Source organism: Lates calcarifer, linkage group LG13 (genome assembly GCF_001640805.2).
Source record: "Lates calcarifer isolate ASB-BC8 linkage group LG13, TLL_Latcal_v3, whole genome shotgun sequence".
Classification (NCBI taxonomy): Eukaryota; Metazoa; Chordata; class Actinopteri; family Centropomidae; genus Lates; species Lates calcarifer.
Genome location: NC_066845.1, coordinates 22,836,590 through 22,847,345, shown reverse-complemented (window position 1 = coordinate 22,847,345; position 10,756 = coordinate 22,836,590). Strand labels below are relative to the sequence as shown.

The 10,756-nt window shown below is 40.7% G+C and overlaps 2 protein-coding genes across 5 annotated transcripts; one reads left to right on the top strand and one right to left on the bottom strand.

Moving 5' to 3' along the window:
* The first annotated feature begins 670 nt into the window (after positions 1-670).
* fam151b (family with sequence similarity 151 member B) lies at positions 671-5,652 on the top strand. Of its 4 annotated transcripts, none has more exons than XM_018669422.2 (6): positions 671-720; positions 1,044-1,168; positions 2,061-2,220; positions 2,294-2,511; positions 3,244-3,379; positions 4,592-5,652. In XM_018669422.2, exons 1-6 carry the CDS (start codon positions 686-688, stop codon positions 4,704-4,706), a joined length of 789 nt encoding a protein of 262 aa, XP_018524938.1. In that variant the 5' UTR covers positions 671-685; the 3' UTR covers positions 4,707-5,652. The 4 variants fall into 4 exon arrangements, with proteins under 4 accessions (XP_018524938.1, XP_018524942.1, XP_018524940.1 ...); XM_018669426.2 differs by having other exon boundaries at positions 681-738; XM_018669424.2 differs by having other exon boundaries at positions 686-831.
* Positions 4,890-10,488, bottom strand: ankrd34bb (ankyrin repeat domain 34Bb). Its single transcript, XM_018669421.2, has 2 exons — positions 9,253-10,488; positions 4,890-9,139 (listed from the first exon to the last, which is right to left on the bottom strand). The coding sequence occupies exons 1-2, from the start codon at positions 9,453-9,455 to the stop codon at positions 7,642-7,644; spliced, it is 1,701 nt and encodes a 566-aa protein (XP_018524937.1). The 5' UTR covers positions 9,456-10,488; the 3' UTR covers positions 4,890-7,641.
* Between the last annotated feature and the right edge of the window lie 268 nt (positions 10,489-10,756).

Below are 10,756 nucleotides of genomic sequence, written 5' to 3'. Positions count from 1 at the left end.
TGCAGATGTTTGCCTCTGATGACCAATTTGATTTAAAAATATTTCATGTGTTTATGATATAAGTAGGCCGTCCTTTACACGGAGTGGCTGATCTGAAATGAATGTCTCTGGAATGTAGCTGATTTGGTGACATATCAATTGATGTATGAAGAAACTGGAAATTAACATTCCTTAATAAAAACAGGAATCAATGATACTTCCTACATATACTTCATGCACCGATCATGTCAGGCATTAGGCTACTTAAAGATACGATTTGTACCCTTACTATAAAGTGTTTACAAAATAACAGATGTCGACCGCCAACTCTGGGTTGGAGGACTTGTAAGACAAGTGACCAGGCAGGGGACCGACGTCCAGTCAGTTCCTGAGTCAGCCAACACCAAGCCTATTCCTGAGGCTTTTCCTGTTTTCACCATGACCCCCAGTCGACCTCTGCTCCTAGTCTCCTGTCGGCGATCTGGCCGCTACCAGTTCGAGATCTCCTGTACTCTCCTGTATACTTCCCCCTGACAAACTGCCCCACCTCAAAGTTAGTCTAACATTTTTGCCAAAGCCCAGTCAGAACTCATTTGTAAATTTGTCATGCACAACACAACAGTTTGTGTGGACAAACAGAGGATGCCTATTCTGAATATCGGTTGGAGGCTATTGGTTCTTTTATTTTGAAGATTCGTAACCGGAAATGTATCTCTTATTCCTGCGGCTACATTGGCTTTTGTAAGCTTCGTTACATTCGTGGAGTGGATCCACGAGGATTGCCTTTTATCTACCTTTCGGAGTGCTGTTTAATCGGCTGTTTTACAGTTTCTATTCTTTGCCATTGAACGGGTAAAATAATTAACGCGTGTGAAGTATTTTCAACCACGCTCCGTGTTATTCATAGCAGTCTAGTTAGCTAACATCACAGCGCCTTGTCGTTCTACTCGTTCTTTCTCATGTTAAGTACCTGAGCTAAATTATGCTGTGAGAATGTACAGTGACGCTACGGCGTGGGTGTAGGTGGCGTAGAAATTTTACAATACGTTCTTTTCTTTTGTAAGGCGGATGTCTGACCAGACCCTGGAGTATTTCTTGAGTCAGAGTCTGATAAAGACGAGGGACGCTGCTGAGGTGAAATGGTCGCACGCCGTCAACAGCAGGAGCCGGCTGACAGAGGTTCTCACAGGTGGATGCTTTGCAGTTCATCAGTTCATCTAAAAATCCCTCTGTTTACACCGGAGCGTGTGTTGCTAAATTACCTGTCAGACTTCTGCTCGTAGTTGTAGCCTTTAAAGTGATGAAAAGTGACGAAGTAGAAGTCATTCCTTTTCTCTATGACTTTCCATAGACCAAACAGTTTATCAACAAAGTCATCTGCAGATTGACTTTTTAATTTTAGTTTTAAAAAAATCATTTGTTGCATTTCAAATACAAATAGGTGGTTTATTCTAGCTCTGATCAGTTAGTTTTAAGTTGAGCCAGTTTTACAGCATTACAGTCACAATGAGGTGGAAGTGATAAACAAATGCACAGATGTTTGGAAGATACAATGAGTAGAAGTTGTTGAGACGACAGAGAAGCTGGTTTAAAGCAGTGGATTTATGGCTGAACTGTTCCACTCAGCCTAGTTTTAGAGTTAAGTTGACAGTACTTCTGATGTTATTCATGCTATGGTAAGATTGTTGACAGTGAGGTTGGTACTGTGTGTTGCTGGTTTAGCTGTTGCTGCTGAGATCAATTATTGTAAGCCACATGACATGTAAACACAGAGAAAACCAATGATCACTATGTGAATATTTTAAAGCAATATTAGAAATTTCATATTTGTGGTATTGTAAAATAGTACAGTATTTTCAGCTGTTTGTATGTTACTGAGCTCTATCCACATAGGAATGCTATACTAATGTTGTAGGGCTAAAATGAAGTACATGTAAAGTGGAATTTGTTCTGAACTGAACAGACATGATCGCAATGTAAATTCTCACCTGTATGAACAGTTAGAGACATTTTTCTTTTGTCTTGGCCCAGCAGTTCTCCTGATTTCACTGACCATTTTTACCAACAACTTTGATCCCTAGGTCCCACTCATATGATTGAGGCTGACATAGTCATGAGAGGTCGTGACCCAAAAGAGCCAGTCATGGCACACCCCCCTGAAACGGACAGCGACATCACTCTGAAGGAGTGGCTGGAAGGAGTGAAAGGATACAACAAGGGAATAAAACTAGACTTTAAGAGGTGAGGGCCTGTTATATTCACTCTAAGTAATGTGTGGTTGTGTGTGATGGACACTGTTTTTTTCTCTATGCAGCCTGGAGGCTCTGTCTCCATCTGTGCTTCTGCTGGAGGAAGTGCTGGCTGACTGGAACCGTCCAGTGTGGGTCAATGCAGATATTCTCTCTGGTCCTGGTGGACAGGCCAGACCTGTGGAGCCTCAGGCATTTCTCTCTACTGTGAGAACTCTTCCCACTCACATTGTGCTCTCCCTCGGCTGGACTACAGGATGGACTGCTGGGACAGATATCCTAGGTGAAGACATATCATTACCCCTGTCTGTATTTACAGGGAGATTTTGATCCTATTATTCTAATGCTAATTGAAGCTAAATATAATGTTAACACCCTGGCCAGAGTATTCAATCAGAGAGATGTTTTATTCATAACTTAACTCGTAGTCTGGATAAAATGAATCAGTCCTCAAACCATCTCCTAGACTATTCCTGAAGACAGCAGTTGCCATTTACAAAGTCAGACAGGCTAAATATGTGAATGCCTAACCCAGCTGACACTGGGTGAGAGGTGGGGTACACCCAGGACAGATTGCCAGTCCATACAAACAAACAACCATTCACACTCACAGGCAATGTAGAGTCACCAGTTAATTTAACATGCATGTCTGTGGACTGTGGCACAGGGAGAATATGCAAACAGAAAAGCCCTGAACCAGGGCTCGAACCCACAACCTTCTTGCTCTGAGGTGACAGTGCTAACCATGTACCACTCTGCCGCCCCAGTACTGCTGATATTGATGTGTTTTTATTATCGTTTGGCTCTGCGCCACAGAGAAATAAGAAATATTATGCTTAGATACACACACAGGACTTGTTAGGAAATGTTGTTTTATTGTATATTGTGTTTGTTGACAACAAGAAAAATCTTTTCTTTAAACCAGCTCCTGTCTGAAGAGTGTTACATTGTAAATGCAGATAGTGTAGATACGATGAGAAAGCAGCCTGCATATTGATAAGTTTTGTTTCTTCAGGTTACAGCTGGGATATGGTGTGTGCGATGGAGGAGATCTGTAGAACCCTTCAACATCCAGTCACCTTCCCAGTACGAGCAGCTTTCATGGCCCAGTCATTCCCCCAGCTCACATGGCTGCTGCAGCAGTCAGACAGGTAATTATCAACACACTGAGGTCAGTCAGTCACATCGGCATTGTTAAGTCTCTGCTTAGTTCCATTGCTGGACTATTATGCATTGCATTATTGCAGCGTGTTGTACGAGGTATGGCTATTAAATAATGAGACTGCGCTTATAAATCCAGGTGGTTCACAGTCACACTGATGTTGTATATTAAAGGTTGGGTGTTCACGCACAACTGCTGTAAGTTTCCAAAAAGTGATGTCTTTAGTTCACTGCTAACTACTGATTGAAGTGCACATGGTGTCTGAAAATGATAAGCTTAAAAGTTGAGCGACAAAGTAACTTGAAATAGTGTCCATTGATAAAGAGACAGTTCGGCAAATTTAGCATGAAAATTTGAACATGACAAGTGTGTGCCAAAGTTGTCCCAAAACCTCTGACTCCTGATCAAAAGGAAAAGCAGCTTCTGGCCCAAAAACAAATCCCAGTGCTTGATCACCCTCCCTGTTCACCTGATCTAGCACCGTGTGACTTTTTCCTTTTTAAGATCAAATCTGTGCTCAAAGGAACACGATTTGAGTCTGTGTCAGAAGTTAAGAAAAGAACCACAGAGGTTCTGAGACAACTGTCTGAAGAAGACCTACTGCACTGCTTTGATCAGTGGAAGACCAGAATGCAGCGGTGTGTTGATGCAGAAGGGGAGTATGTTGAAGGAGAAAGACACTGAAAAATGTTGATGTTCAATAAAATTCTATTACAGCATCAGTCTTGTTATTTAACAGCCATACCTCGTATTTTCCATAAATCTGGCCATTGGGACTGAGACAGAAAAGCCATAGGCCAAACTGTTAAGAGGCCTGGCTCAAGCTGCCTCAGTTTCTTCCTCTGTAGGTTGTAGGTGTAACCAAGATTATGCTGCAAGATGTTTTTTTTTCCAACTACATTTAAATTCCCTGTTATAGGCCAACCTGCAATTTTTCAAATTTCCAGTTTATTCCCATTAATTCCCATATATTCCTGTTAATTATCATGTTACATTTCTAACTTCGAAAGTTCCCAGAGTTTCCAACCCTAAACACAAGTGTACATATTATCATCTTTGTTCAGATATAGTAACTATCACTATTTCTGTCCACAGTTGTAAATATCAGATGACACTAATGAGTAATTATTTCCTGCACTGACATATGCTAATACTTTTGAGCTGTTAATTAAATGTTTATCCTTTTCCATGTTGCTCACAGGTACACTTTAACTGTGTGGACTGGCCAGAATGACAGGTTAACTCTACAGGACTTACTGCCCTACAAAAAACAGATTGACAGCAGTAGGATCTACTATGACCTCCCGGACCTTTGAGAGACAGAAAATAACTTAAATTGTGAAATGCTGCAGAGTTACATCTCTTCTGGTCTCTAGCAACAAGTAACCTGTTAACAAGTTAAACTGCTGCATTCAAGATTGTACAATTATATGAGTATGATTAGCAAAATAACGTAGAGGGACTTAACAACAGGCCAAAAAGTACTGTTTTGATGTCCTGTTGCACCTGTAATCACATGCAGTGATGTCACAGGATCTTGAGATACACCTCTACATCACCAGAGCAAGGGGACAAATTAAACCACTGGAGGTCAGCAAAGACCAGCTTTTCAGGGGGTAGTAATCTAGTCTTTAAAGTGTAAGAAGTAATAGTACTCATTATACAAGAAAAAAAAGGCCTCCTAGTATTTCATTATGTTATGATGATCATTATTACCTATGCTTTGATGTGTAAGTAGCACTTTACTGTTGGCAGTTGGTTGAGTTGGAGCTAATTTTGACTATTTTATTTTTTCAGGTTGAACTTTGTATATAAATTCCTTATATGCAAAGTAACTAGAAACCAATGCTGTAAAATAGACAGAATTGAGTAAAATTATTTTTCACAGACATGTAATGAAGTATACAGTGACAAGAGAGGCAAGTACTTAAGTACATGGTATTGGTATTTGGTTACATTCCACCACTGTATAATATGATCATGCAAAATTATGGTTAAAATTTGATAGTTTGAAGTCGTAAAAGACTCAGTCAGTAAGCTGGAGATATATTAGCTTATCTGGAGGCTGAAGGCTCAGCGGTGAACAGAAATTTGACTGATAAGCTTACTGTGTATCACTTACTGTGCAATAGCAGAGATGGCAAGGACAATCCTTTTTTTAATCTGCTGAAGTTGTTTTGTATCATTATTACTGGCTTTACACACAGTCACAGTACGGTTCTGGTGATCACTATTCTCTGTAAATAAAATGTCTAAAACAAACATTTTTTCACGCAAGTTACACATTCTGATACAAAATCACTCAAATATTTGATACAAGTTTTATTGGAAATTGAGTGAAATACAATACACTTTAATGAAGAACACTGACAATTGAATGCACCACTGAAGTGGCAACACTGTATGTGGTAACAAAAGTATCTGAGAAAGTTTTTTTAATTTCAAGGATGCAGATTTACTAATTGTTACATAAAAGGTTATTCTAAAGGGGAAAGCTCTCACAACACAAAGAGAAAACTTTAAGTGCTGTTCTGATGTGTTTTTATTACTGTGCAGTTTATGGCAGTAAAAGCCCCTTTGTTCCAACAGTGACATGCAGTACATGTTTGTGCAATTTAGATAATTGCTATTTATGCCTTTGTATAGCATATATTGCCATTTTTAAGTGTAGAGGAAAATAACTGATAAAACTACAATGAAGCAGCATTAATACACAAGCCATATTTCTGGTCCAAAATTGGCAATGACAGCCAGTAAATGAAAAGTGGGTGTTTATTCAGCAGTATTCACTCTGATTGTATTCTCTCTCTGATGCAAGGTAATTCTCAAAGATGTAGTTTTCTGTAATGTCTCAGATTTCTTTGGCTTTAAAAAGCATTCTTCATTACATAGACACATAACTGCTGTTGGATTAAGTCTGAATCATGAATCATGATCATAAAATGCACATATTCCACATAAAACCTTTAATATTATAAATTGGACAACATGCCTCAAGGTATAGATTCATCTTTTTTTTGAGCAACCATGTAACTTGAGCTTAATGTTTCAGTCTTGATCTTACAAACAACAGTATGACAAGAATCTCGACCCAAGATCTTACTTACTTGTCATTTTCACATCTCAAGGACTCTCTCTGCAGATTGTGTTGCTTAGTTATCATGGAGATAATTTACTTGTTAGAACATGACTTAAAATTTGAATTTTGACAAATCCCCCAAATGGAACTGAAGACAGGAGCATTAAGGCCACAGTGTATACCCAGTCCATCAGACTTTTATCTTATTTACAATTGTAACCTCCTCTGACAACATAACAGATCAGCTGTGAGGACATTCCTTAAGCCCTATGTCCTATCAGTGAAGAGGATAGAGAGAGGGAGGTACAGGTACAGAATACTCTTTGTATGAGGAAAAGATGAAAATTCCACCCAAACATTAAACTATTTAACTCTATATGCTCCAAGTCCCTGCATAAAAAGAGTGTTATGTGGGGAGTTCTTGCTTGCCTTGTTATTTTTGTCCACAAGGGCAAATGCTGCCAACTTTACCACCATAAACATCTCAGTGGGGCTCCCATACATGGCTGGGCAGTGTTTAATTTTATTACATTTATTTGCTAGGGATCACATACAAAAACATAAATCACCTACAAAGACAAAGGATCTTTGTACCTCATTTAGCCACTACCTACTTTCTTTTTTATCTGAAGTCCCCATGCAAGTATGAACTAACACTACAAATTATGCAACACTTGTGAAAGCTGTTTGGAGCAGTACATCAGTGAAACAGCAAAGAAAACAATGGACTTACTGAACATGACACATCAGACATGTCTGTCAAGAAACCACCAGACCAAAACCACTCACTCCATCAACTGGAAAGGGATCATCGATTGGGAGTCAGTGGATGGTTGGAGTAACATCTGCTAAAAGAAGGTTTACCCTATCTGTCCCTCATTTACTTGTTATCTTATGACCACAAGGAAATGAGATGTTGAAAGCTTTATAAACAGAAAGTAAGTTGGAGCTTCTGTTAAATATTTTTTGTCAAACCATGTAGCTGTTCTAGAAAAGTGCTACAGTATATAAATGTAGTATATAAAGCATCTCTTAATTTTCTCAGATAATTATAATGCAAGGTTTCACAATGAAGTCACAAGAACTGGTATCAGCTGTGTTACTATAGGTATAGTGCAGTAATGTATAATACTGGTGAGAGCATCTTCCCATGATAGATGCAAAATTTGATTCTAGTGGCCAAAGGTTTCCTCGAAGTTGACCAGCTGTTTTATCTGCTCACTCTGCATTGAGTGGCGTCTCCACAGCATTTTGTTGGCTTTTAGATTCTTCTGGCAAACAGGTGCACATGGTATAATAGGCTTTGAACCTGTAAGGACACCATTCAGTGTCTTGCTACTTCCACTCAAAGGGCAGGAAGAGCTAGAGCTGACCCCAATATCTGGTATAGGAGCATGGGGATTCAGAGGAGGGAGGTATCCAGGGCGAGTGTGGGCAATGTGATCCAGAAGAAGGGCCCCTGAGCCTCTTCGCTCCAGTCTGGCTGTGCTTCGTCTCTGAACAGAGCTCTCCAAGGATTCCTTGGATCCTGAGAGAGTGGAGGACTTGCTGTTGACCAGCTTGTGCCTTTCTGGTCCCGCTCCAGCTCCACCAACACTCTTGGAGCTATTGTCTCGGCTTCCAAACTGTGGTAACTGAGAGTCAGAACTGTAGTGGTTAATACCAATGTTCCGCCGATGTACCACATTTTGCAAACTAGAAACATTCAGTTGTCTGAGAGAGTCAGAGGAATCTTCATCCACAGGACTTGATTCATTGGGAAAGGGGAGGCTGTCTTGATGCAAGTTTGGGTGTGAAGCAGAATACAATGAACTTGCAGCACTGTCATATGACATCTTTCTACCAAAGACTCTTCTTCCACCCACTCCCCTATTCTCATGTCCTGACACGTTCTCTAGTGCTTTCAGAAGCCCTGTTGCATCTTTAACATCAATACTGTGGTGGCGTGAAACAATAGGAGGTCTTCCATGTATGGCGAGGCTATTGACTCTGAAGGATAACTCCTCCTCAGGTGTAATTTCAACTGGCTCCTCTGTCAAAGAGGAGGCCTGGCTCTGCTGGAACAGCAGGGAGGGACTCTTGGACCACTGCTCTGAGTGTAGTCTATGGAGATTAAGTCGCTTATCCACACCAGGAACACGTAAAGGACTAGGATGTTGGATTGGAGAATCTGGTTGAGATGGGACTAAGCCAGGCCCTGAGCCTAAACAGTGAGGATCCCTGAGGCCAAGAAGTGGGCTACCTGACTGGGGAGAAGGACTTGCTGAAGAGCCCTGTGGAGAAGTTCGTAGCTGAAGCTCATATGGAGACATGCAACAAGAAGTCTGGGTGTAATGCAGGCGCTCCTCAAGGTCAGGAGTTGGAGGGACATTGAGGTACTGTTTGGTCACTTGATGGCCAGATGGCAGTTTGTTGGTGGTGATGATGATAACCTCCTTCCCCTTTGCTTTACAGGCATCCAGAAGGACCCTGAGTACATCCCTGTTTCCTGAATTGACTGCATAAACCAATGCTGATAAGCCTGCATGATCCTCCAGAGTTGGGTCAGCTCCACTGTTCAGAAGGAGTGACAGTATTTCCACTCCAGCTTGTTCGAGACATGCATGCATCAGAGCTGTTTTCCCTGTCTTGTCTTGGATGTTTGGATCAGCACCATTTTCCAGAAGATACCTATTGAGAGTGAAGATCACATTTATTACACTAGGAAAGTGGAAACTGGTAATCCTTAACAAAACACATGCTTTCAAGAATTAATAGCATTCATGTATCCTGATAGAACATACCGAACCATCTTGTGTTTGGGTACACTCTGTGAATCTACATGGCGTGTCTTGCAGGCCACCATAAGTGGTGTCTCACCAAGTTCATTACTCTCATTTATGTAGGCCCCTCCCTCCAAGAGCAGCCGAGTCAGACGCAGACGACTCAAACAGACCGCCTTTAGCAGAGAATTGCCATTTGTTCGAACCTCTGTTGAGTCATCCATTATAAGGCTCTTGGCTGCCTCTAATCCACTTTCAGTGTCTTTGATGAAAGTTCGTCACTTGTTTGTCTAACGGTGAGCCTGCAATAGAGGAAGAAGAATACTAAGGTCTCACGTATAGGTGGGAAGCTATCAGTGGCAATAATTGTAGGTTGTTAAACCATGCCAGAGCCTCAGATAAACTACAAACCCCATTTGTTTGATGCACATATTTTTTTGTATCTGATTCCAGACTCTCCCTACCCCCAGTCTTCTCTGCACGTAGTATACCCGTCTTCAAACTGAGATATACATGTTCTTACTATACATATGTACATATAGAGATTTCTTACACATGCACTGTGTATATGTACATAATGGACCAGAGCTCTGGCTGCGTGGTTCCACCTTCTGAACTAAACATGGCATAACAGTGTATATTCCCCACAGTCCTCAGCTTAAGGAACTGAAAGTGCTGTTGCTATAACAAACACGCTATACTTAAAACTCTTGATATTTTCAAAGTTCCTCACTTAATATTGAGGTTTACTGGTTTTTAATGACTTCTTGGTCTTTTTAACTGACGTACAGTTTGGCATTACTCATGAACTTGCTCCGCCTGATTCTGGCAGTTTCGTGTTAAGATAAGGCAGTGTGGAAATGACAGAGGTGCTATTGTCCCTATTACAAGTCAGTGTACCATCATAATGATTTTGAAGCTGTTATTTTGAGGTTGCATAATGTTGCTTTAATGTAAAATATACACAAATTCTAGTAAAACAGTAAAGACAAAAAGCATGTGTGGTCCTTGAAACCAATATTCTGATGAGTGTGATTCAGTGTTGGTGAGAGTCTACTTATGACCATTGTTGACCTTCACAGTCACAGTTCTGTATTCGGTATGTGTTGTCATGACGTTTTTGTTTGGATGTTACATAATTTTGCAGTGTTTGCAAAGCAGCAGCAGTTCAGGCAGCAGCTATCTGGCCTCTCTGCAAGAAGGCTCGTATCTCACAGTAATGAAGATGATGCACACGCATTTAATAAGTGCTCCAACATTCACTTGTGTAATTGCCACTGTAACTATAATTTACAATAGATGAGGTTACATAATGGCAACAGTTAAAAACCCAAACATCCCATCAGCTGCTGCATGTAGAGAAGATGAGGTGAGACAGATGAGGGTACAATCACTGTTCCTTCCCCCTTCCAGCTTCAGACAGAAGAACACAATGTGTTTTTCATCCTCTCCTGAACAGTCTGTATTCACTTCTGCAGCCTATTGTGTGTATGGCCTTGTGTTTCTCTCATCCAACTCTGTCAAA

Excerpts from the sequence above, each read along its gene's own strand:
- fam151b (XM_018669422.2), top strand. The coding sequence starts at position 686 with ATGTATCTCTTATTCCTGCGGCTACATTGGCTTTT. Across the intron at positions 1,169-2,060 it reads GCTGACAGAGGTTCTCACAG|GTCCCACTCATATGATTGAG; the intron begins GTGGATGCTTTG and ends TTTGATCCCTAG. Across the intron at positions 2,512-3,243 it reads TGCTGGGACAGATATCCTAG|GTTACAGCTGGGATATGGTG; the intron begins GTGAAGACATAT and ends TTGTTTCTTCAG.
- ankrd34bb (XM_018669421.2), bottom strand. The coding sequence starts at position 9,455 with ATGGATGACTCAACAGAGGTTCGAACAAATGGCAATTCTCTGCTAAAG. Across the intron at positions 9,140-9,252 it reads CCCAAACACAAGATGGTTCG|GTATCTTCTGGAAAATGGTG; the intron begins GTATGTTCTATC and ends CACTCTCAATAG.